The sequence below is a fragment of the Anoplopoma fimbria genome, chromosome 4, assembly GCF_027596085.1.
Source record: "Anoplopoma fimbria isolate UVic2021 breed Golden Eagle Sablefish chromosome 4, Afim_UVic_2022, whole genome shotgun sequence".
In the NCBI taxonomy this organism is placed as follows: Eukaryota; Metazoa; Chordata; class Actinopteri; order Perciformes; family Anoplopomatidae; genus Anoplopoma; species Anoplopoma fimbria.
This window is the reverse complement of record NC_072452.1, coordinates 10,873,572-10,899,976: the sequence shown is the minus strand read 5'-3', so window position 1 is coordinate 10,899,976 and position 26,405 is coordinate 10,873,572. Positions and strand designations below refer to the sequence as shown.

General features: G+C 39.8%; 2 protein-coding genes across 4 annotated transcripts in view; both read left to right on the top strand.

Moving 5' to 3' along the window:
* The first annotated feature begins 386 nt into the window (after positions 1-386).
* Positions 387-12,644, top strand: kif3a (kinesin family member 3A). 2 transcript variants are annotated; one of them, XM_054597053.1, is made up of 19 exons: positions 387-573; positions 1,041-1,323; positions 1,582-1,726; positions 2,082-2,166; positions 2,370-2,475; positions 3,098-3,237; positions 3,382-3,579; positions 3,768-3,942; positions 4,020-4,118; positions 4,919-4,999; positions 7,892-7,900; positions 8,449-8,605; positions 8,756-8,936; positions 9,616-9,726; positions 9,969-10,094; positions 10,628-10,681; positions 10,809-10,877; positions 10,996-11,126; positions 11,630-12,644. In XM_054597053.1, exons 1-19 carry the CDS (start codon positions 568-570, stop codon positions 11,676-11,678), a joined length of 2,205 nt encoding a protein of 734 aa, XP_054453028.1. In that variant the 5' UTR covers positions 387-567; the 3' UTR covers positions 11,679-12,644. The 2 variants fall into 2 exon arrangements, with proteins under 2 accessions (XP_054453028.1, XP_054453027.1); XM_054597052.1 differs by lacking the exons at positions 4,919-4,999; positions 7,892-7,900.
* A 7,179-nt stretch (positions 12,645-19,823) lies between these two features.
* Positions 19,824-26,405, top strand: part of atrx (ATRX chromatin remodeler) — a 33,905-nt gene continuing 27,323 nt past the window's right edge. The window contains exons 1-9 of one of the 2 annotated variants that reach the window (XM_054597328.1): positions 19,824-20,000; positions 21,569-21,630; positions 21,783-21,832; positions 21,951-22,072; positions 22,164-22,244; positions 22,414-22,523; positions 22,644-22,711; positions 23,024-25,497; positions 26,120-26,195. In XM_054597328.1, the coding sequence (XP_054453303.1) occupies positions 21,574-21,630; positions 21,783-21,832; positions 21,951-22,072; positions 22,164-22,244; positions 22,414-22,523; positions 22,644-22,711; positions 23,024-25,497; positions 26,120-26,195 (3,038 nt within the window). In that variant the 5' untranslated portion in view covers positions 19,824-20,000; positions 21,569-21,573. Of the gene's footprint in view, positions 20,012-21,568; positions 21,631-21,782; positions 21,833-21,950; positions 22,073-22,163; positions 22,245-22,413; positions 22,524-22,643; positions 22,712-23,023; positions 25,498-26,119; positions 26,196-26,405 lie in introns of both variants that reach the window. The other variant, XM_054597327.1, reaches the window with a different exon arrangement.

Sequence of the window (26,405 nt, the reverse complement as noted above, 5' to 3'; positions counted from 1 at the left end):
AGAGAACTACTAGTCACCAGAAGTCATAAGTGCATCTCCTTTCTTAAACAAGCATCTAAAAGCATAAACCAGAGCAAAAGTACAGAAACAAACTAATACGAATACAATAAGAGCAACAAACTAATACGAATACAATAAGTGAAGAAACAAACTAATATGAATACAATAAGGGCAACAAACTAATACAAATACAATAACTACTTTTTTTTTACCACTCTACTTTTATTGCATTGCACTGAATTGAATCCCCTACAGTAGGCATAAATGCATGATAAATCTTCCTTTGAATGTCCCCTATTTATTAAATATCTGAACACACTGATGCTATCCAGTATCCTGCACTGCAGCAGTTACTGCAACCATCCACTGAAGACCCTCCTCCCCCCTCCTCCTCCCCCTGCCACGCATGCGCAGTCCAGCATCGAGCTGACAACAAGCTATCGGATGTGAGCCTGTGATATGGGCACTGCGCTGGAAATCATTCGAATAAGAGTCAAACGAACAAAGCCTTGCAAACATTTAACCGTCATTAAACACATACTATAATAGCCTCTCTGCATCCCCACTATGCCGGTAAGTCGACGTGCATGGTTTGCGGTTTTTATTTGGTTTGGTTTGAAAGGGTTCCTCCCTTTCTGCGACCCGCACGGATGTGATGCTAACCGGTTAGCATCGTTAGCTCACCAGTGTCCACCAAGGGGATTGTGCATGGCTAGTTTAAATCAATTAGCACCAGATGACAACAGTGTGGTGATTTTAATAAAAAACAATATTTCCCCGAATTTGCTATTGCACATTGTGTGTGTGTGTGTGTGTGTGTGTGTGTGTGTGTGTGTGTGTGCTAGTCAGCTAAGGCCAGGTAGCTCACGTCATCTTCAGCGTGAGTAAGGTGAGCGTTTGTCTGCCTAGCAACCCGGAAGTGGGCAAAGCGAGTCACGTGGGCGAGCTCTGTTTTGACTGAGCCAAGCTGCAGACTGACAGCTGCCCTCATGCACATGTTGGTTAACTGTGCCTGTTTATTATGGTCCCTTCTTTTTCAGAGCAATAAGTTTGAGAGACCTGACAGGCAGGAGGGCAATGACAATGTCAAGGTGGTGGTAAGATGTCGTCCCTTCAACCAGAAGGAGAAGATGATGAGTCACAAACAGGCCGTCAGTGTGGACGAGATCCGTGGGACCATATCCGTCAGCAAACTGGAGACCCCCCATGAGCCTCCTAAGACCTTCACGTTTGACACCGTGTTTGGACCAGACAGCAAACAGCTGGATGTCTACAACCTCACTGCCCGCCCCATAGTTGACTCAGTATTAGAGGGATACAATGGTAAATTGAATTCAACATCAATTATTATTTTTATTCGTAAACCATTGCTGTAAAATGAGCCTCATCAGTGTAAAGACTGAATCACCCGTTTCAACACAGACACTCAAACATACACTATTGCCTCTATTAAATCTAATCCTCAATTTTGTGTTTTCATGATTAAACAATATAATAATTACTTAGGTGAAGTTAAGCCTAAATCTTCGTATTCTATACTGTAAATGGAACTGGGATTGTATGCTCTGCTGTCCATTTCAGGCACCATTTTTGCATACGGGCAAACTGGCACAGGAAAAACATTCACCATGGAGGGTGTGAGGGCAGTGCCAGAACTCAGAGGGATAATCCCAAACTCCTTTGCTCATGTTTTTGGTCACATTGCCAAAGCAGAGGGTGACACAAGGTAAGAAAGCAAACATTCAGTAAAGTCAGGAACAAATATTTTGTCTACACACATAATTAGTCTAGCTGAAGATTCCAAGTGTGTGAATCATTATCATCAATTTAAGTGAAAACTTTGGTGTCTTGTTTAGTTTTATAATGTGCACACTCCACCACAAGCAATCTTTTGAAATAAAGTAATCTTTGGAAAGGAGGCATTTCTTTCTGATTTGGGTCTTATTAGCAGAATAAAGGTTTCCATGTTAACAGAGTTCCATTTAAGTGTTATGAGTGGTGTATTTATAAAGCCTGTTGTGCCAGTTGCAGCTTAACATTTCAGCATTTATCTGACTTTAATAGACATTTAACTTCCACAGGTTTTTGGTTCGTGTTTCGTACCTGGAGATTTACAATGAGGAAGTGCGAGACTTGTTGGGCAAGGACCAACTGCAGAGGCTAGAGGTAAAATGATACTTAAAACTAACACTAAAACATAGAGTTCAGTGATTCATATTAAAACTGTCTTGGAGGATCTGTTATAAAGTTCACTAGAGTCATCTTTCCAAACCGGATGTTTGCAGAAGATGGCTGCATAAATTTGCTCGTATTAACTGTTTGATGCTTACAGCAGTTTTCCATGATAAAGTTCAAGTTTTTCATCACAGGTAAAAGAAAGACCGGATGTTGGTGTGTATATCAAAGACCTCTCTGGTTACGTCGTGAACAATGCCGACGACATGGACAGGATTATGACGCTGGGCCACAAAAACCGTAAGAGGAATAACTTGACAGCATGAACACAGAAATAGATATCCATAGACGACCATTAAAGAGGCCTCTGGAAGCATTTTTCTGTTCTTGCATTTTATACACGATAGGCGTTTACATTTTACGACCACAAGCTTCGGCTTCAAAGCAAATGTAAGCGTGATGACACACTGTGTGTGTGTGTGTGTGTGTGTGTGTGTGTGTGTGTGTGTGTGTGTGTGTGTGTGTGTGTGTGTGTGTGTGTGTGTGTGTGTGTGTGAGAGAGATTTCCTTTTTATAAAAGGAGATAGCACAGGCCTTTGTGACAAGGTTATATATTACGCTGCCACGTTTTTATTGAGTAGCTTTTCTTTTTCACTAGCAGTACATGTGTTTGCATCCATGTATACATCGTTGTGTGAATTAAGCTAATTGATGCACATAAAAAATGTATTCTTAATTTTTAAAATACAATGCGTACAAACTGTTAAGAAATAGGATTATGTGCAATGGAAATTTATGAATACTTGTACTGTAAATTGTCAGAAATACTTTCTAAATAATTAGATCAGATTTCATAAGTTAGTTATCACACATACTTCTATGAGTCATGCTGTTTGATTAATTCATATTTCACTGTGTGAAGGGTCTGTCGGAGCAACAAACATGAATGAACACAGCTCCCGTTCTCACGCTATCTTCACCATCACCATCGAGTGCAGTGAGAAGGGTGTTGATGGAAACCAGCATGTCCGCATGGGAAAGCTTCATCTGGTTGATCTTGCTGTATGTATCTGTGGCTAGAAATTTCTGAGTAAAACTTAACTACTTCCTTGAAAATGAAATGATACAGATGCGACTAGGAAATATGCTTTATCCTCCCCAATCCATCTGACCATCACCAATTAACCTACCCCCCTACCCCTACAGGGCTCGGAGAGACAGGGCAAGACTGGAGCCACAGGTCAGCGTTTAAAGGAAGCGACAAAGATCAATCTTTCTCTCTCCACACTGGGCAACGTCATCTCTGCCCTGGTTGACGGCAAGAGCACTCACGTGCCCTACAGGAACTCTAAACTAACCCGACTGCTGCAGGATTCATTAGGAGGAAACTCCAAGACCATGATGGTAGCGTGAAAGTTTGAAAACTGTTCTAGAAGCGTTGCGTTGTAAGCAACAAATACATAATTTCAGAGAGCAATAAATGTCCAGGTCAACATTTTCTAAGCATTTGTAAATTCCAAGTATTTTAACACACTCAATTTTGACATCACATTTTTTGACTCACTTTTAAATGACATGCTTCTCTTCAACAGTGTGCAAATATAGGCCCAGCAGACTATAACTATGATGAGACCATCAGTACCCTGCGCTACGCTAATAGGGCTAAAAACATCAAGAACAAAGCCAGGATCAACGAAGATCCTAAGGATGCCCTATTGCGCCAATTTCAGAAGGAGATTGAAGAGCTTAAGAAGAAACTGGTGGAAGGTAATGAGCCAGGCAGAAAAAATAATCATGCCGTTTGGTTTCCAAGGTTCTTTTTAAATGTTTTGTTTCGATTCTAGGTGAAGAGATCTCTGGCTCAGAGGGCAGTGGATCAGAAGAGATGGATGAAGGTGATGACGAAGGAGGTGTGGCAGGAGAAGGCCGCAGGAAAAGAAGAGGTAAGAATTTGTAATAAGATAAGATAATCCTTTATTAGTCCCGCAGCGGGGAAATTTGCACACAAATTTGCACAATTTATGCACACATAGATGGATGTGTGCATTAGAGGAAATTACTGAAAATCTGTTGATGCAATCTTCATAAGTGTTGGGAGAGTTTTTTTCATTCAGTGGTTTGTGTTTTTGTAAATGGTTGGATATACATCTGTAACGTTTGCAAATATTTATTTTAATCTCTTGTCAGCATGTTAATTGTAATAAGAGTCAGCATTCAGTTCCTCAGGTGATTATCAAGCTGAAGTTACTTTTAGCTCACCACTTAGGCTCAACTCTGTTAACAGGCGTCCATAAACATAACACTGTTGTCATTTGGGAGTTTCCCTTGTATTCTCACCTTCTCGCCCTTTCTGTTTTTAAGTGGAACTAGAAAGTTTTAAATACAGATAAAGAAGCATAATTAGGTCATTCGTTATGTTGCAATACTGACACTAATGTTCCGGTGAGGCCATGTTCTTATATATTGATATCTCTGAATTTTCCAGTTGTCATTATGATTCTTTCCAATACTGTAGTATCAGGTTATTTGGAATTTATAGTAACCAAGACATTCAGATCTGTGAGTACGGTGCTGTGCTGTATCAACAATTTGCATGTGTTCACCCGCAGCTGCCTAATTTGTTGGACCAACATATAGCTCCGACATTCTGCCTTACGTCCTGCAAACTCAATGGCTGTCTACCCCTACGTGTTTCACACTGTGGGCTTTGGTGGGAGGGGTGCTTCCTTTGCTTCTTTTCCAGGCAGTAGCAACAGCAGCAATAGTTCAGAATTTGCCTGCTCCTCCTCAGTGCCACTGCCCACTGAGGATGAACCTCAGAATAGTGAGTTGGAGCAGCACTGTGCTCTAGCAACCCACCTGCCCACAAACTTGAGCCTTTTTCACACATGGATCCGGTAAAATTGCTGGTTTTGAATATAGATGTAAGGCAGGGTTTCTGGCGCCAGCACCGAGCTCCTCTATACGGGGAAAAAAACCCTCTTGACTCGAGGGTTTTTTTCATTCCGTGGTGGAATCACTGCTAGAGGATATTTAAAAAATGACACCAAGGATTAAGAGTGTATCAAATCTCACACCGTGCAGGCTGTCTAACTGATTGAAGCATATTTTGCAGCTGAGTGGCTGTTAATCTCCATTACTTGATTGCTGACCACAGGCAGTGCTTTGGGGGGCTTGCTCCTACTTAAGTATTGCTAATCGTTGTCAAAACACCCTGTAGCTTCCCTAGAGAAAGTTATTTAATAATTTTAATATGACCAGACATTAAGCTTTTTTTCTCTCTTCGATTCCTGATTTGCTTACGTGGTGTTTGTAGCTTCAACAGGTTTTCTGTTTTATGGTGTGAACAGTTGACAGTGAAAAATGAAGGGCAAATCGATTGATGTGTTTGAGTGTGATGATTAGAAAAAAGTTGTGCTGTGTCATTAGGGGGTTTTTCTAACTGTTATTTTCTTTGGTTCAGTCATTCATAGAATTTCCTCTTTAAAGTTGTCGTGAATAACTGTCTAAAGATGGGCGCTCATGATTCACATCATGATACAACAGGCCTGCATGAAAATTTGATTAAACTTAACATCGCCTTTTTTCATTTATTTTTTTTCATTTCAGTACATCTTAAAAACTTGCAAAACAGATTTTAGTGGTATTTTAGTGGTAAAAAGTTATTTTTTTACATTTTTACCAAGGGAGAGGTTTTTTGTTTTGTTTTTTGCCGCACGCTCAGATCACAATCTGACTTATTGCCAAGAAAGTTTCACATAGAAGAAATTTGCTTTGCTGTGGTTGGCGCATAACATAAACTGTGGCTGTGTCTAAATTGCTGCACGGTGGTGTAGTGGTTAGCACTGTCGCCTCACAGCAAGAGGCATTCAAGAGTTCAATAGCCGGACTAGACGGCCTTCTGTGTGGAGTTTGCATGTTCTCCCTGTGTCAGCGTGGGTTCTCTCCGGGTTCTCCGGCTTCCTCCCACAGTCCAAAGACATGCAGGTAAGGTTAATTGATGACTCTAAAATTGCCCGTAGGTGTGAATGTGAGCGTGAGTGGTTGTCTGTCTCTATATGTCAGCCCTGTGATAGGCTGGCGACCTGTCCAGGGTGAACCCTGCCTTCACTCAATGACAGCTGGGATCGGCTCCAGCACCCCCGCAACCCTTAACAGGATAAGAGGTTACGGAAGATGAATTAATGAATTAATGAATGTGTCTAAATTCATTCACTGATCTACTTACTCCCTAGCTATACCCACTGTCTAGGGAAGTTCTATGTATTGGCCTATATAGTGACCTCATTCACAAAATTAAAAAAACTATTTTTGGACACCTCGGGTACTTTTCTCTATGCTGTCAATTACGTCATTGTTGTCAAGCCTTTAATATGTGCCCGATCAACAACAGCTGGTGGACCATCCATGATAAATATCAACACAATTTTTTTGTGATAAATACATAATGTAAATGATTTGTCTCTTAGCGAAATGGTCAGATTGAATTTAAGTTCCCCCTGGTGAGAGTGATAAAGCGTGCACTGTTTAGGGTTTTCATTGTGAACTTTTGTACTTTGTTTCCGTTTGTGTTGGGATGTGCTTCTCTTTTCATATAAAATATTATTTTGGCGCCAGAACTCATGGATTCGTCTCAGTCGCGCTGCTCTCTCTTTATCCTCGGATAAAAGCAGCACGGCTGGCGTTTTCACACGTAACATGTAAACATATTAAAAGATTTCGTTACATCTTTTCTATTTATCATATGTATCCATTAATTGATACAAATCCCAATGCGAATTAAAATTGCTACATGTTTCCGATCAAATTAAATATATATTTTTAAAATGAACACCTACAGAGGGTATTGCAGCCTAGATATAAGTAGACATGACCTCTTCCTAGTTTGCATTTTATTATTGATTCAGGAATTCACAGAAGAGATTTTTGGTGAATCAAAGTAAATTAACTTAATGTTTACGTTTGTATTGTCCACTTAATTGACACTTAAGATGTTCAAGGTCCTGAGTTGGCAATTTGCCACAGTGAATTTTCACAGAACATTTATGGAAAACAGTGCATGTGTGAAAAGGGCTTAATACATTCCCTGTGTCTGTGCCACTCCTGTGTGTTCTCACAGCCAAGAACCCCCCCCCCCCAATATTTTTTAAAGTGATTGCAAAGGTTCCCGGTGTTTTGATATGGATGTCTTGGATGGATGGATCCATGAATTTAACTGGGACTGTTGCACTGTTGAACAGATCCTTCCAATGAATTGGCAAAATCTAATGTCGAATTTCTCCTACTTTCTTCCAAGCATGACCTAAATTAACACAGTTTCGAAATTACAGACTGGTTCTGCATTATGATTTCATGTCTCCAGATTCAAGTTACACCTCTGCCAAGCTGTGTTGTGTAATCTGTAACTTCTGTCTCTCAAAGACGTAATTCATCCACATCATAATTCATAAGTGATGTTTCGCATTTCTTTTTTTCGCCTTACATCTATCTGCTGTCACTACTCTCTGCCATTTTGTGATTGTTACGGAGTCTTCTCTTTCTGTTGTTTGACTTGTCTTTCTCCCACTCCTTGTCCCGTATGTGGTGTTCCACTCTGTCATCATGAGACTTTCATGATCACTCTATAATGTGATGCTCTTTGTCTCTCTCTCTCTCTCTCTCCTCCTCCTGGTGCAAATGCCGCCTGTCTGACTTGCTAAACACCTCTTAATTCAAGAAGAAAGAGGTTGGTGTAAGAATCTACATAGTCCTGTTGTCCAATAGCAACTGGCATCTCTAGTCGCACAAAGTCGCCGTGTGTTAAGTAGCTCTTTCACTAACTCTGACGCATCAGATAACAGGTTTATGGTATAACTGCTGCTAACATCTTTCTGTTCATCCATATATGACTACCACCCATGTGTCTCTTGCTGTTGCATCTTCATAGCCGCCATGTTGTTAAAATAATCTTTCACTTTATGTAGTTTCCCTTGTTTTTAAATTTTGCTTGCAATAACAATGATTCATTACTGTGCATTAGCAAGACAGAACTTTGAGCAGCTGGCTCTCTCTGGCACTCCTTCTTACGACATTAATTTGACTTAAACATTGCACATTTATAATCTAAAACCGAAAATATTAAATAATACTAATGCTGATTTAAAAACCCAGTATAGAATTAATCTGCATTGATATAATTGTAACTTATACACTGACAAGTAATATAGTATTAGAAGATACATCTAAAACAACCTGTAAATTAAAGATAACATGGTTCCCTGTGTGTCTTTCAAGGGAGGAAGAAGGTTTCCCCGGACAAAATGGTGGAGATGCAGGCAAAGATTGAAGAGGAAAGAAAGGCCTTGGAGGCCAAGCTCGACATGGAGGAGGAGGAAAGGAACAAGGCAAGAGCAGAGCTTGAGAAGAGGGAGAAGGACCTTCTTAAAGCCCAGTAAGTCCGGGAAAAAGACATTTGTATTTTTGATTAACTTTGGTATTCATGATGATACAAATCAAATAATCTATGTCTTCTTTAATTGTTACTGGATGTGGTAATATGTTATCCACTCATTTAATACCTGATCCTTCTCTAAACCCTTAGGCAGGAGCATCACCTTCTGCTGGATAAATTGTCGGCCTTGGAGAAGAAGGTAATTGTGGGTGGGGTGGACCTCTTGGCCAAGGCTGAGGAGCAGGAGAAGCTTTTGCAGGAGTCCAACAATGAACTGGAAGAACGTCGCAGGAGGGCCGAAAAGCTGCGGAGGGAGCTGGAGGAGAAAGAGGTATGGATACTACCAAATACTTCAATAAGTGGATCAGCTGATATCACATATTTCCCTACTTTGTCATTCTGAAAAGATTACATGGATGTGTGCATCAGTTACATCATATTGGATACTCCAACTATCATGCTGTAACTGAAGTAGTATTAACCAGATAATGTCTACTGATCATGCTGGAGTAAAATGCTTTATGCTGTATTTGTTCATTTGCTAAAATTGTCTTCACTAAACAGCTGAATGAACAATTTGACCGATATTAAGAAACAAGATGATGTGTTTGCATAAACAGTTTCATTTCTGAAATTAGAATAGTGCCATCTTCCGATGTGCAGCAGCTGTCATCAGCTGATTACAACCAAGATATGACATCAGATATCACATAGTCTACAAGAGGTGTTAACCACGACGCCAGCGGATTCGTACTGCAATGGCAGAATCTTTGTGGTTGGAAAGTCTGGTTAGAAGCTTCTATGTACTCTCTCACTTTCTCTGTGTTCAGAGAAATGGAAATGTGTCCGTTCTCTTTTGTTATGATCCAAATTAATTTCTCACACTCGTATAAAAAATTGACATTATTTTGAATTCTGCTGTTTATCTATGTAGGTATTCGCAGTCATGACCACAGAGTAAAGCTTGCTTGCTTCTGCATAATCACTGATCCCTCTCCCTCCTTAAACAGCAAGAACGTCTGGACATAGAAGAGAAGTACACTAGTCTGCAGGAGGAGGCTCAAGGAAAGACCAAGAAGCTGAAGAAAGTATGGACCATGCTGATGGCTGCCAAATCAGAAGTAAGCATTACAAAAAAAGAGTAACACCGAGAGAAATCATACAATGTCAGGGCTGCAGGGTGGTATAGTGTGTAGACTGTAATGAGTTGCCCAGTTCCTGTAGAAAATGTTATGAAATACTTTTTTCAATCAGAGCTTTAATTCATAACTTATGAAACTCGAGCCATGGTTGAAGTTTGTCTTGATTGATCAGGGGATCAAAACAAGTTGAACCACTGTCGCTGTTGTGCTTTTTCTGTTAGATGGCAGATCTACAGCAAGAGCATCACAGAGAGATCGAGGGCCTCCTGGAGAACATTCGCCAGCTGAGTCGAGAGCTGCGACTCCAGATGCTCATCATAGACAACTTTATTCCCCAGGAATACCAGGTGTGAATGTGTACTTATATTTGTAGCTTTACGACTCTTTGACTTAACTAAATGCCCATGACTTGTATTGTTCCCTCGCATCAGTACACAAAGAAGAGGCATTCAATGAAATAAAAACATGCCTTGGTCCCTCACAGACTTTCACCTGATTTAGGTTGTGTTGGAGCAAGTCATTTGTATCCATATCGCTGTTATTTCTATTCTGTGTATAATAACCCGACACAAGCTCTTGGCAGAAAAGCAGCGAATACAGTTGATCAATTGACTCAATATAAAACAATGATGCATTATCAGATTTGGGTAGAAACATATGCACCTAGCTTGTACATCGCTCACAACCTCACAGACCTTCTAAACCATGAATATGTAGCATAGTGCACACATTGTACAGGCACTAGTGGACTTCCCTCCAGAGGAAGAGAAGGCCCAAAGTCACACAGAAAAGGATAGTTGCTGATTTAAGGGGCTTTGCATCAGTGACGATGTCTTTCCTTGATTCTAGTTTTTATATTTTCTCATGTTTTCCTGTTTAGGAGATGATAGAAAATTACGTGCACTGGAATGAAGACATTGGAGAATGGCAGCTGGTGAGCACACTTTGCATATCTCAAGCACAAACTGTGGCTTGCAGTTCGAATGCCATCGGTTTAAGGTGCAAATTCTGATTTGACCACTAGTAGCGTGTGTCTTTGAGCTGTACCTTATGTCTTTCAGAAATGCGTGGCATACACTGGCAACAATATGAGAAAACAGACCCCTGCTCCAGACAAAAAAGAAAAAGATGTGAGATTTTTGCACATTTCTTTTCCTACCCTTGTTTTAGTGTAATGATATTTTCCCCTTTCCCTCCTTGACAATGTATTGTTGACCTCTCTCTTCCTCGGGTCCTGACCCCCCGCAGCCATTTGAGGTGGATCTTTCCCATGTGTATCTGGCCTACACAGAGGAGAGCATGCGGCAGTCACTGATGAAACTAGAGAGACCCAGAACCTCTAAAAGTGGCAAAAGTGGCCGACCCAAGACTGGCCGGAGGTAATCTACTTTCTACACACACCATAGGCAACCTGAAGCTTCACATCCTGTTGAGCTTTACCAATATTCCAGTCCACTGTGTAGTGTCTCATGACTTATTCTTGCATCAGTCGTTAGCCTTTACATTATCTCTTATGCGGATGAATTTACAGATTGACTCATCGACACAGCTCCCTCAACCATACAGATCATAACCCTGACCCTAACCCAAATAAATGCCACAAAGGCACTTTAGCCTTCTGTTTTAAATTACAATTTTTTTAGGTTTTCAACTGAACTTGAGTTACACTACATTGGTACTCCTGTGAGTAAACCGAGTAGTTATTGGTTATGGATGTTCGGCCACTGTGTATAATTAGTCAATTAGCATAGAATGACGATATGAAACCTTAGCGTGATGGTAAATAGCCGTTATCATTATATACTGTCGTTCTGAGAAATGAGAACGCTGAAAGCTCTCTGAAGTTGTTGATAACACTTATCGTATACCTATCTCCACACAGGAAAAGATCTGTGAAGCCAGAAGCCGTGATCGAATCGCTTCTGCAGTGAAAACAGCAGCGTCAATTCACCGTATCTTTTGTGTTACTTTCAGAAAAGAAGTCCTTAGTCGAGTCAAATTAATAATTGTTGATCATAATTTAAAAGATTATCTGAATACACTGTATAAATAGTATCGTTTTAAATGTGACGGAGCTGCACCTATGATTGGAGTAAGACCTCTTGGCCAAGAGGACCTGTTCTTTTTCTTGTAGTGTAACTCTTCTTTGTGGATGTCCAACCTTTTGGTGTCGCTTTGGAACACATTTTGTTGGCAGCAGCTTCTGATCAAATAACGCTCTTCTACCTTAGCACCTCTTTAGCATCAAGGAGGAATATACACTAAACATTTTTCACATGCAACACATTTGGTTATGAAAATGACAAACACTCTGAAAGAAGATTTCTTAAACAGAGTTGTGGACATGAACTATAATCTGCATCCATACCCTTTGAAATGTGTTGTGTGTTTTAAAACACTAATTGTTTTGCAACAAATATCACACCGTTTAAGTTGTAACTTCTTAATTACAGATTTCCTGCTATGTAAGAAATGGATTCATATTAAACGGCCCATGCTGATAGGAATACATTGTAATGGAACTCTGATTAAGGGTGTTAATTTACTTGCACAGGGTATGTAGTATCAAGTATGAAACTGTAAAGTGCATTATAGCATTTTTTCTTTAGGTCAGAAGCATAGGGGCATGCATGCCAGCCAGCTCCTATGTTAGTGCCATTTGTTAATCTAAGCAAGTCATCTTTTTATTTATTTTCAAAAGTCAGAACCCTTTGTGTTATATTGATTTACACCATACATACTGTATGCCTTAGTTTAATGCACTAGTATGAGGTTTTTGTGAAGATCATTTATTTCATGATGTTCTGTAGATACAAACTGACTATTATTTTGTATCATAATGTGTTTCAAATGTTTACATGCACCAAACCCCTGGATATTTTATTTATTAAATTATTTTACACCTTTTATCTCACTTTCTTGTCGCTGTTTGTCAGTTTCATTATTAAATCGGCAATATTACTAATTTGTTATTGTTGCTTTTAAAAAAGGTTATACGTACCGAAACGACAATCACCACATTCTTTTCAATTGCGTGTCCTACTGTTGGAAAATCTGTAAACCTTAAAGCGTAGTCCCATGTTCAAATGTTTGTTCTTCAGTGTGAAACTGCTGTTAGGTTAACCGCACAGATTTACTTGAATACTGAGGATGGATCGCTGATACCCAAAAATTGATAAGCAGGCATGATGTAAAAAAATATTGACTTTACAGACAAACCACTGTGCCATTATAATTTATTGATTTATAAATACAAATACTTCAAAAATAAGATGCATAGGAAAATAAATATTATGTTTCACAATGAATAGATTTAACTTTTTATGTTACATCTGACTTTCGGGTTAAGTGCTTTTTTTGAACAACACATGATGTCTTCAAAAAATCTTGATAGGAGATATTCTTCATTTTTCAGGGAACAGACTTCATTCTCGGTCTGAATCAAAATAGTTATGACAATTTTAGTTATAAGCACACAAAGATCTACTGAACACAAAACTAAAGTGAAGAAGAACATGTTTGACATTAAAGAGCATATACATTGTTAGCAAAGATGCCTTATAGAGTCACTGTAGCCGTTGGAAATGTAATTTATGAATTCTGGCTCAACGCATGTTCAATCACATTGAATTCCTCTTTACCTTGCACCCTTTCAACAGCCTGATGAGTGTTGATACATTTAAGTTTTCGGCTAACTTATATTTGGCCTCCTCGAGAGCCTTCGCAGCCAAACAGAAGAAGTGTTCCTGTGAAGAGAAAAGCAAAATTAGTACAGTAGTGGTATTTAACACGTTGGAGTTAGCACTGAATCAATCTAAAGAAACCAGCTAAGCTTCATCTTAGGGAGTTCACAAGTTCCATGCAAGTTTACATCTACTATGTCAGACAAATGTCATGTGTACATTAATTCCAATAATTAGAAAAGGTTCCAAACATACCGTACATGTTTCATAACCTGTTGATATCCTTTTTATCCATACCTCATTCCCCTTAAATGACAAGATAAATAAATCAGTATATTATAAAACAAACAAATCAACTGTGTAGTTTTGTAGTTTTCTTACCCCTTCTTTGCTCAGCCTTTCTGCCTCGTCATGAATCTGGGTCAGCAGCGTATTTCTGTCATCTTTGTCATCTTTGTCATCTTTGTCATGTTTGACATGTTTGACATGGTGTAATGATGTTGCGTAGACCGTTGCGGCCATCATCATCAGTGTAAGACTTTGAATCTTCATGTCTCTAAAGCAGTGTGAGGCAGTACTGTTAGGTTGAGCAGAGAAGTTGAATACCCGAGACACTCTGTTTTGCCTCTTATATATTGACACCCTGACACTACAGTATACACACGTCAGAGGAAGAAGACACCAAAGAAGGATCAAAGGATGATTTGTATCTGTTTTACTATGTTCCACAGGGGGCATGGCGTTATTACTAAGCAATTACCTGCTAATCCCTTATCAGCAAAACTCTCACCAAGAATTGCTTGTCATCACCTTTTTTCAAATTTGATGAAGGTTTTCCTAATGTCTAAGGGTGATATATAATTTCAACTTTTCCATTGAAGAAGCACTACCCTGAGCCTTCCTCGTAGCACTTATTGCATTCGTACTAGTTGTTGCACTTACTGTATTCGTATCAGTTCGCTGCACTTATTGAATTCGTATTCGTTTACTGCACTTATCCTATTCGTAGTAGTTTGTAGCACTTATTATATTCGTATTAGTCTGTTGCAATTATTGTTTTCGTAGTAATCTGCCTCTGCACTATACTTTTGCTCTGGTTTATGCTTTAAGATGCTTGTTTAAGAAAGGAGATCACTTATGACTTCTGGTGACTAGTAGTTCTCTTGAATACCTATGTTGAATACACTTCCTGTAAGTCGCTTTGGATAAAAGCGTCTGCTAAATGACTGTAATGTAATGTAATGTAATGTAAAATGTATTAAGTGTGTTTTTGTAATGTCTGTGAGCTCACAGGTCAATGTAACATCCTGCTGTGAAACAGATGCCCACAAACCTTTTTCACACTAGACATTTTGACTTGTTGCAACAGGTAAGCACAGATGGAACTGATAAAATTAATGATAACTCGGTTTATTTTAGGTGGTCGACAGTGACATCATTAATGTCGGTTATATTTTAGGTTCACCTGTGGTTTTTCTGTTATGACATGTAAAAATGAATGCGTGGAGTAAGTAAGGAAATATCTGACTCAAGCTTTTTCCTTTATCCCACACATGAGAAAAAGGAAACTGACTGGCAGAGACAATTCCAGTCCTTCTTCGGTGTTCTTTTTACTCTCATTCTTATAATGCAGAGTTTTAAGAGGTACCCACGCCACAGAACAGGCAGGAAGGATCATAATTTAAAAGATTATCTGAATACACTGTATAAATAGTATCGTTTTAAATGTGACGGAGCTGCACCTATGATTGGAGTAAGACCTCTTGGCCAAGAGGACCTGTTCTTTTTCTTGTAGTGTAACTCTTCTTTGTGGATGTCCAACCTTTTGGTGTCGCTTTGGAACACATTTTGTTGGCAGCAGCTTCTGATCAAATAACGCTCTTCTACCTTAGCACCTCTTTAGCATCAAGGAGGAATATACACTAAACATTTTTCACATGCAACACATTTGGTTATGAAAATGACAAACACTCTGAAAGAAGATTTCTTAAACAGAGTTGTGGACATGAACTATAATCTGCATCCATACCCTTTGAAATGTGTTGTGTGTTTTAAAACACTAATTGTTTTGCAACAAATATCACACCGTTTAAGTTGTAACTTCTTAATTACAGATTTCCTGCTATGTAAGAAATGGATTCATATTAAACGGCCCATGCTGATAGGAATACATTGTAATGGAACTCTGATTAAGGGTGTTAATTTACTTGCACAGGGTATGTAGTATCAAGTATGAAACTGTAAAGTGCATTATAGCATTTTTTCTTTAGGTCAGAAGCATAGGGGCATGCATGCCAGCCAGCTCCTATGTTAGTGCCATTTGTTAATCTAAGCAAGTCATCTTTTTATTTATTTTCAAAAGTCAGAACCCTTTGTGTTATATTGATTTACACCATACATACTGTATGCCTTAGTTTAATGCACTAGTATGAGGTTTTTGTGAAGATCATTTATTTCATGATGTTCTGTAGATACAAACTGACTATTATTTTGTATCATAATGTGTTTCAAATGTTTACATGCACCAAACCCCTGGATATTTTATTTATTCAATTATTTTACACCTTTTATCTCACTTTCCTGTCGCTGTTTGTCAGTTACATTATTAAATCGGCAATATTACTAATTTGTTATTGTTGCTTTTAAAAAAGGTTATACGTACCGAAACGACAATCACCACATTCTTTTCAATTGCGTGTCCTACTGTTGGAAAATCTGTAAACCTTAAAGCGTAGTCCCATGTTCAAATGTTTGTTCTTCAGTGTGAAACTGCTGTTAGGTTAACCGCACAGATTTACTTGAATACTGAGGATGGATCGTTGATACCCAAAAATTGATAAGCAGGCATGATGTAAAAAAATATTGACTTTACAGACAAACCACTGCGCCATTATAATTTATTGATTTATAAATACAAATACTTCAAAAATAAGATTCATAGGAAAATAAATATTATGTTTCACAATAAATAGATTTAACTTTTTATGTTACATCCGTCTTCCGAGTTAAGTGCTTTTTTTGAACAACACTTGATGTCTTCAAAAAATCTTGGTAGGAGATATTCTTCATTTTTCAGGGAACAGACTTCATTCTCGGTCTGAATCAAAATAGTTATGACAATTTTAGTTATAAGCACACAAAGATCTACTGAACACAAAACTAAAGTGAAGAAGAACATGTTTGACATTAAAGAGCATATACATTGTTAGCAAAGATGCCTTATAGAGTCACTGTAGCCGTTGGAAATGTAATTTATGAATTCTGGCTCAACGCATGTTCAATCACATTGAATTCCTCTTTACCTTGCACCCTTTCAACAGCCTGATGAGTGTTGATACATTTAAGTGTTTGGCTAACTTATATTTGGCCTCCTCGAGAGCCTTCTCAGCCAAACAGAAGAAGTGTTTCTGTGAAGAGAAAAGCAAAATTAGTACAGTAGTGGTATTTAACACGTTGGAGTTAGCACTGAATCAATCTAAAGAAACCAGCTAAGCTTCATCTTAGGGAGTTCACAAGTTCCATGCAAGTTTACATCTACTATGTCAGACAAATGTCATGTATACATTAATTCCAATAATTAGAAAAGGTTCCAAACATACTTTACATGTTCCATGACCTGTTGATATCCTTTTTATCCATACCTCATTCCCCTTAAATGACAAGATAAATAAATCAGTATATTATAAAACAAACAAATCAACTGTGTAGTTTTGTAGTTTTCTTACCCCTTCTTTGCTCAGCCTTTCTGCCTCGTCATGAATCTGGGTCAGCAGCGTTTTTCTGTCATGTTTGACATGTTTGACATGGTGTAATGATGTTGCGTAGACCGTTGCGGCCATCATCATCAGTGTAAGACTTTGAATCTTCATGTCTCTAAAGCAGTGTGAGGCAGTACTGTTAGGTTGAGCAGAGAAGTTGAATACCCGAGACACTCTGTTTTGCCTCTTATATATTGACACCCTGACACTCTGAGACCACAGTATACACACGTCAGAGGAAGAAGACACCAAATAAGGATCAAAGGATGATTTGTATCTGTTTTACTATGTTCCACAGGGGGCATGGCGTTATTACTAAGCAATTACCTGCTAATCCCTTATCAGCAAAACTCTCACCAAGAATTGCTTGCCATCACCTTTTTTTCAAATTTGATGAAGGTTTTCCTAATGTCTAAGGGTGGTATATAATTTCAACTTTTCCATTCAAAATGTATTAAGTGTGCTTTTGTAATGTCTGTGAGCTCACAGGTTAATTTAACATCCTGCTGTGAAACAGATGCCCACAAACCTTTTTCACACTAGACATTTTGACTTGTTGCAACGGGTAAGCACAGATGGAACTGATAAAATGAATGATAACTCGGTTCATTTTAGGTGGTCGACAGTGACATCATTAATGTCAGTTATATTTTAGGTTCACCTGTGGTTTTTCTGTCATGACATGTAAAAATGAATGCGTGGAGTAAGTAAGGAAATATTTGACTCAAACTTTTTGCTTTATCCCACACATGAGAAAAAGGAAACTCTGACTGGCAGAGACAATTCCAGTTCTTCTTCGGTGTTCTTTTTACTCTCATTCTTATAATGCAGATATTTATGTTGTTATTATTGAAATAAAATGAACATTTCTTTTTTTATTTCTTCACTTTTAATAGTGTTACTTAAAACAATTTAAGTAAAATATGACCGGGGATAGCTGCCAGCAATCATACCAATGATTTGAAAGACAGACCAGTTGAGCAGTACTTAATTGAAATTGCAACATATTTCATTCGACAAGTTCTAAAACCAATTGTTACCAAGATTGCAGAGTAAAGGAGGGACTGAAAGTCCCACTCAAACTAATTAATTCATGTCTCCACATTTTACATACTGTACGTACACTGATAACCTTTGTAGAGCAGCCCCATCTTCAGGTGATATTTGTAACTTTTCACAATAATCACTCCAGTGCAGTTTTAAGAGGTACCCACGCCACAGAACAGGCAGGAAGGATCATAATAATCATGTTATTTCATTTCACCCTGTCATAATTCAGATGTTGTAAGCAGTTCCACTAAAAAAGACATGTCCACTCAAACTCTATTTTCAATTGAATAACTGTTTGAGGAACAAATATTTAAAATGACCCTGCATTTCACATAGAAAGCAAATGAGTGAGGAAACTTATTTTTTTCCTCTTTCTCCATTGATCACCTCATGACAGATGTGTTGTGTGACCCTTTGGAAAAAGCCCAATAAGTCGGTCACTGGCCCACGCTACTGTACGAAAAGTTGCGGAAAGTAAATCAACCTAAATGAGCTAACAGTAAAATACTGCTTACTAGTTGTGGAAGAAGTACTCAGATCATTTACATGAGTAAAAGTAGCAATACAACAAAATAATCTGTAACAACTAAAAGCTCTGAATTAAAAAAAATCTGAAGTAAAAGTACAAAAGTATTGGCATAAAAATATACTAGAAGTACAAAAAAATAAAATATATTATTGGATTATAATACTTACGATTATAGATCCAAAATAAATCTTAGTACAGGTATACAGGTATACAGTTTAGCACAAAATGGAAATACTCAAGTAAAGTACAAGTACTTCAAATTTGTCAATGTATTTGTCAATGTACTTAGATATGTTCAGCCACTGCTGCTTTAACGCTGATTCATCAGTATTACCAATCTAATAATGACATATTAAGGCCTATACATCTGTGTTCCTATCTACTAATTTTGCAGCATCATGTTGAGAAATTATATTGAAGTGCGAACTGACCAACTATGCTTTGAGAAACATAGAATATCTGCGTTTTAATAATGTTTTAGAGCTTGGATAACAGATGGGCCATTCTGCTAAATTACTATACTGCATCAGGAAATTACATGAATAGCATTTCCTTAGATGGTAGTAGGGTCTTTTCTAAAGATAGTTTTTGGTAAACCACATGAAGGCTCCAAGTGTTTTCATGCGTTTAGCATTGGTGTGGCCACATTACATGTATTTGCTAAAAAGCCCTGTTCCTTTCAGTCCTGTTTCTCATATAAACCATCTTCCATGTAAGAACAACTTGTAAAAAATAAATGACCATTACTCATTCTAAATGTGTGTGATTAGGGACAGTGCTACAATACAAATAAAGAGTGAAGTTTGATTTTGAAGTGTTACAACATCTAAAAGGCAATGATTCGCTGGAAGGGCCCAAAAACAAAACAGCGCGCCTTTGACTGTATCAACAAATGAATTCAGCCAGCAGCACTTTACTTCCTACACAAAATCATTCCCTCGCCGGCTCAACCAATCAACGAGCTCCGGTGAGCGTGGACCAATCAGAGCAGGAGCGCGTCAGAGGCGCTCAGCCAATAGGCGGCCGCACAGGATTTAGGCTAGTGCGCCATTTTGCTGCGTCCACAGCCATCCGGCAAGATGGTCCCCTTGCTTTGTCTCCCCTGACCGGAGTTGTGTCGGTATTCTGAGGCTATTCTTTGCTTATGCACCACCATACGTCTGCGAATTACCCTGAACTTTACCCCCGAACCAGAAACGAAACGTGTCTGTGTCAAGTCAAGAAATGACGACGGTGAGAAGCAGGTAGGAAGACTGTCCCGCCTGTTTGTTTAGACAAGTCGATTGTGCATTGATTACAGTGAGCCGGCCCTTTGCTGCCTGTGGCTAGTTAGCATGCTAGGCTAGCTGAGCTGTAGCTACCAGCTGCGCAGCCGGCGATGTTTAAACTCGCACACGTGCAGATTCAGGCTCGTGACGCTGCGTGTGTCGTGTCCCACACGTTAAAGCGAGCCGGCGTGTTTCAGACACGCAGTGACTGTGGTTGTGTTGCAGCTCTCTGCACGTCGCAGCGATACTTTAGTGGAGGCTGCTGCGGGGAGCGCGCAGGCTCGTGCCACGGTATCGTCTGAAAGGAGGGCCTGCGCGTGCATTTTTCTCATTGCGTGCACATGCATTGGAGCTGTCGAGGTTGCAAATGTAACAACCCCCCTGCCCCACGTTGCAAATGTTGCGAATTAACGGGGAGCAATAAACCTGCAGATGGGGGCGAGCTTAAACTTGGCTTTGATAGTCAGGAGTTCCTGTGTTGACAAAACATGGAGGCTGCGATGAGGATGAAGAAGCAGCTCGGAGGCATCACATGCAGAAGGGCGAGAGGACTCCTTTCACTGGGCTTCACTTGGGTGCATTTAAGGCTGAGTGGAAAGCCATCCAGTCAGCACGTTGTGCATCCTCTGTCTCCAAATACACGCGCGTAAAGCCATGTCACGTTAGGTGATGCACATGTTTAATTGCATGCATATTTAGTCACACAAAAGCTGTAATCAGAAGATTGTCAGTATAAGTTTATTTTTTTATGGAGTAGACTAACAGCAACCAAAACATTTGACTTATTGACCGAATATAATAATGTGTATTTCAAATAATTACAAAGCTATGTTTTGTAAATGCAATTTTCTTGTATATAGTGGAAACATGTTTTATTTGTCACGTACAATACAAACATGATATTTGGATTTTAAGCATTGCATATTCAATCAATTAAGCATAGTAACACATTTCTGCCCTGCAAAAAGTAACTTTTCCCCCTTCAACAGAAGTTGTTTAGCGTTTCCTTTGGTTTAGATGTAAGTGGAAAAAAAAAAATGTGTGTGTGTGCATACACACACACATACTGCCTAGGAAGTAGTTGTTACAGTAGCATTATGGATATTTGGTAATAGTTTCCTCTATGGCTGCTGTTTATTTGACCTTTTATCATGGCCTGTTTATATTTTGTTTCTGTGCTTTGCTGTCTTTTTAAAATATATGAGTAATTCTTGCTTGTAGTTTAGTGAAATAATTGAGTCTTGTGCCAGGCAGTCTGTAGAAAAGACTATAATCAAATATATTTTATACGTTCAGCTGCTTTTGAAATGAGTTAAATACTGGTGGAACCTTAAACACAAACTATGGTGATGTCATGTACTGATCAGTACCTAGACTGTAAAAACACAGCTTGTTTGTATTTGGTCAAAAAAAAAAAAATCATATCTCCATGTATTTACAAACTAACATCTCTGAAATTCAGACACAATATTGTACAACACCTTTAAATACCAGTGTGTTCATCGGGTAACACATCTCCAAATGTTTCCCCAGGTAAAATGAGTCTGGCCTCTTCTGAATCACACATTGACCAAATGTCAGAAAAAGCAGAGGAGGTAAGTCTGCAGCTTCTTTGGTTGTCAAACAATGTGTTTTGACCTCTGTATATTTATAATACCGAAAAACATGAATTAATCATTAAAGGTACATGTTTACTGTTTTTGTTTTTAATTCTCAATCTGTTTAATATGTCTTGTATTCTCGTCAGCCTGGAAGCTCAACAGAAACTATGAAGCCCTCCTCTTCTCGCAACAAGAGGTGAGGAGCCTTAATTCTTAAATGTGGCTGTTATTGTTTTGTTTGTAGTTTCATGATCCCAAAAGAGTTCTCACAGACACCGCTTGAAATATTAAAGCTGTGTGTCAACTCATTTTAGGAAGCCCGCTACTGTATGTAAGCACACTGGACTGAAAGAATCGGACGCCTCAGCTGAGAGTGAAAATGAAGGGGCCACTTCTGACAATCCTTCAGACAATAATACAAGCAGCGCATCTAAAGGTATGAACTATGGAGGTTCTACTACTTGTTGGTCTTGATCAAGATACTGTTGATGCTGACTTGTGACTTTTCTGCTTTTGCTTTGGTTTAGGCACTTTAGTGATGAGGCCTGCTGGGAATGATAATAAAGGCGCCATGAAGCTCAGAATAGATTTCAAACCGAAACATACAGGTGAATTAATTCAGCTATATTTGGAAACTATTCATTTTTAGTATGTAGATGTTCACAAGAGAACATGCATAGGATTTTAATGTAAATTAACTGTATTTCCTTAACTGTTTTAGGGAGTGAAAGGAAGAAAGTGACAAGTATTCATTTATTTTTTATCTCCTTATCACAGATGATACCCTGCAGAAGAAGGTAAACTGCACTGCCTGTGGTAAACAAGTCAACCAGTTTCAGCGCAACTCTGTGTACGAGCATCCTGCACTCAAAGTACTCATTTGCAAGGTAGGAAAGTTCAACTATACATTCCATCTACTTTCATAGCTATTATAAGGAAGGTCCACACTGATATTTTTAGGTCTTCCCATGCCTAATGTATGATCAAATAACTTCCTCTCCCTCTAGTCATGCTACAAGTATTACACAAGTGATGACATCAACAGGGACTCTGACGGAATGGATGAGCAGTGCAGGTGAGGCGTTTTACACATTTTATTTGTTAAACTAAAGTAAGAAGAAGCACACTAGATGTAATGAAAAATTGTAGGCTTGGCTGGGGATCTCAAAAGAACATGACATTGCATTATGTGACCATGATGATTTTAGTTAGACATGGAACTCACACAAAAAAGCTTGCTTTTTGTTGTGCTCAAAGTGTATGACATTTTATTGATATGTTTTTGGCTCGGTCCCTTATCCAAGTGCCAATAATTTTAGAAGCAATATTATATTACAAAAAGTCAATTGCCTTATGGCCTAAACCATGTTGAACTTTTCTTCCCCAGATGGTGTGCTGAAGGTGGCAAGCTCATCTGCTGCGACTACTGCAACAATGCCTTCTGCAAGAAGTGCATCCTGCGAAATCTGGGCAGGAAGGAGCTGTCTGTTATAACCGATGAGAACTCAAAGTGGCACTGCTATGTCTGCAGGTCAGAGCCCCTCCAAGATCTGATCTCCAAATGCCACAGCATCATGGAAAAGCAGGAACTCAAGGAACGAAAACCAGACAAATGCGAGGAACGTGATAGCAAGAGACACAAGAACAAAGCAGTCAAAGAGCACAAAGCCATTGTCAATGGGAAAGAACACACCGAAGGCTCAGGGACCATGACCTTCTCCTACAAAAAATTGCAAGTGCCCAAAGAACTTATAAAGAAAGCAAAAAAGCTTGTTGAAACTACAACTGGTCTGAATAATACATTCATCCAGTTCATCCAGCAGGAAGCTGAGGAGCAGGGAGATAAGTCTATCAGGTATCGGCATTTGAAAGCCTTCAGGGCCGTGCTTGCTGATTTGAAAAAAGCCCACAGTGCTTTAGAGGCGGCTTTGGGACCTGAATTCAAAATCATGGAGTTGCAGAATGGTAATGAAGGTCAACCTATTGTGAGAACGAGCACTTGTGGTGTGGCCCCTGCAGAAAACGACCACATGGATAATATGGCTGATGCAGTGGAGCAGTCTGACCACCTAGCAGCGAAGGAGGCTAATAACCTAGCAGCGGAGGAAGCTGACGACCTAGCAGCGGAGGAGGCTGACGACCTAGCAGCGGAGGAGGCTGACGACCTAGCAGCGGAGGAGGCTGACGACCCAGCGGCAGAGGTGGAGGCCGACGACCCAGCGGCAGAGGTGGAGGCCGACGACCTAGCGGCAGAGGTGGAGGCCGACGACCTAGCGGCAGAGGTGGAGGCCGACGACCTAGCAGCAGAGGTGGAGGCCAATGACCTAGCAGCAGAGGTGGAGGAGGCCGATGTAGTGGCGGAAGAGGTCCAGGAAATAGCAGTGGAGGAGGCCGGCGACGTAGCGGCTGAAGAGGTCCAGGAAATAGCAGTGGAGGAGGCCGGCGACGTAGCGGCTGATAACCTAGAAATGGATGAAGATGAGGAGGCTGACCACGCAGCGGCTGAGGAGGATGACCACGCAGCGGCGGAGGAGGCCGATGTAGCGGCGGAGGTGGCTGATAACCTAGAAATGGATGAAGATGAGGAGGCTGACCATGTAGCGGCGGAGGCAGACATGGTGCAGCATAACAAGCAGGAAGTGCTGGATGAGACTAAAATGAAAGACAACCAAACAGAAACTGATGTAACCAAAAAGACAATTAAAACTGAAGCATGTGAAGATGGGCTCGTGTCAGCTGGTGAAACGTCTCTAGATCAGGACATTATGTCCGTGCCTCCTTCGGTTCCCGAAGAGCTCTTTCAGATGGTGGAGAGTCTTGCAGATTCCACCATGCTCTCTCAGACTGATGCCGATTTGGCCACAGACCCTGTTAAAAAGTCAAATGGAAACTCAACAGACTCTCAACCTCCCCAGCCCAAGGTGAAGAACCTCATAGTCAAACTGACTCCTGTGCCAGTTGTGACGACACGCGGGTCAAGGTCCTCCTTGTCTAAAAACAGGGAAAAGGCTGGAGAGACACAAAAAAAGTGTGAAGGAGAACGTGAGAAGGAGAAAGGTGATGTTGCTAAAGCAGCAGTAGACAGGACAGACAGCCCACCACCAAGCCGTCGCTCTAGTAGACTGAAGACCACTCCCTTGAGGAAGCAGGCTGAGAATAAGGGCAAGGTAGAATCCTCAGAGTCAGAAGACGATAGTAAGAGCAAGGCCAAATCCTCAAAGAAATCCAGTAACAACAAAGAGAAAGTGAAGGAGACCAAGGATTCAGAGAAGAAGACAATGGATTCTGACTCGGACGAAATTCCTAACATACTGCTGGAGAAAGCGGCAGAAGGCCACAGCACAGATGAGGAACAGGAAAGCACAAGTGCTAAAAAGTGTTTATTCAAACTAAAAAATACATCCACACAGGATACAGACAAAGCATCCAAACGCAAAAGGAAGTCTGAAAGCTCTGATTCAGACTTGACCATCAAAAGTAAAAAGACATCCAAGAAGAAGAAGAAGAAGAAGCAGACTGGCTCAGACTCAACCAACTCTGACTCTGACCAGGAGAAGGAGGCTAAGAGTAAAGCGGCCACAGCGAAGAGGAGATCTAGCCGTGTAAAGAAACAAGATGAAGCCAAAGAAGAGGAAAAAAGCTCACCTGAGAGGAAGGCAGCCAAGCGCAAAAGGTCTTATGAAGTTAAGCGCAAGGGAAGGAGCCCAAAAGCAACCTCAAAGCTGCAGTTGTCCTCCAGTGACGAGGAAGAGGAGGAGCTGGCTGAAGGTGATTCCGGAGAAGACAGCGACGAGCAAAAGATCAAGCCCATTGTGGAGGATAACGTGATCGGAGGAAGTGGACCTTTCCATCAATCCTCGGGTAATTCTTTTAGGAGAGTTTAGTGACCCTCAGCGTCCATGAGTTACATAGTTATAAGTTAAACATTTTGGGGACTACACTCATTCTCCTTCTGGCCGTCTGCATGTAAATCTGTAGCTGGAGCCAACAAGCAGTTGGCTTAGCTTAGCATAAAGCTAGCCAGGCTTTGTCCAAAGGCAACAGAAGTCTGCCTACAAGCATTGTAGTGGATTAAGTAACTTCCGAGAGTGTTTCTGTAGAAGAGAAAAATAGGAATTCTATGGCTGGTTCATATGTTTTTTTTGCAACGATGCTGTACATTTCTATCTGAGCTGAGCTGTGAGTGTATCTACATAGTACTGTAATGACAAAAGACCAGAGGGATGATTGTTGAGGTGTGACTCCTCATGTAACACCATGCATTACATTAAAAGGTCAGGCCTTTTAATGTTATTGGCGCACATGTTCACCAAATAGCCAGTTTTCCTGTGTCTTAACTATTTATTACATTCCTCGAGGCACAACAACAACGACATTTTCTTCTACACATGCTGTGGCAACTCTAGGGAAGACAGCAAATAGGCATTTTCCCCAAATGTCAAATTGTTCCTTCCATTAACACGTTTGCTATTTTGTTGTTTAGGAGACGAAGAGGATGATAAAGAGAGAGCCCCCCAGGATTGTGAAGATGATGATGACGACGACGATCCTGAAAACAGGTACTTATTGGGTGTTGTAGGAAATTTAAGGATTTGAATAGTCCAACAGGTAGAGCTGTTTAACCTCAATTATTAGCTCAGCTCTGACAGCCTATTGCAATATTTGCAATATAATTTAAAATATGATTCTATTTTTTATTTTTATTTTTTTAATTAATTCTTTTATAAAATGTGCGTCCACAGATATTTTTAGTTTATTAAGTTAATTCT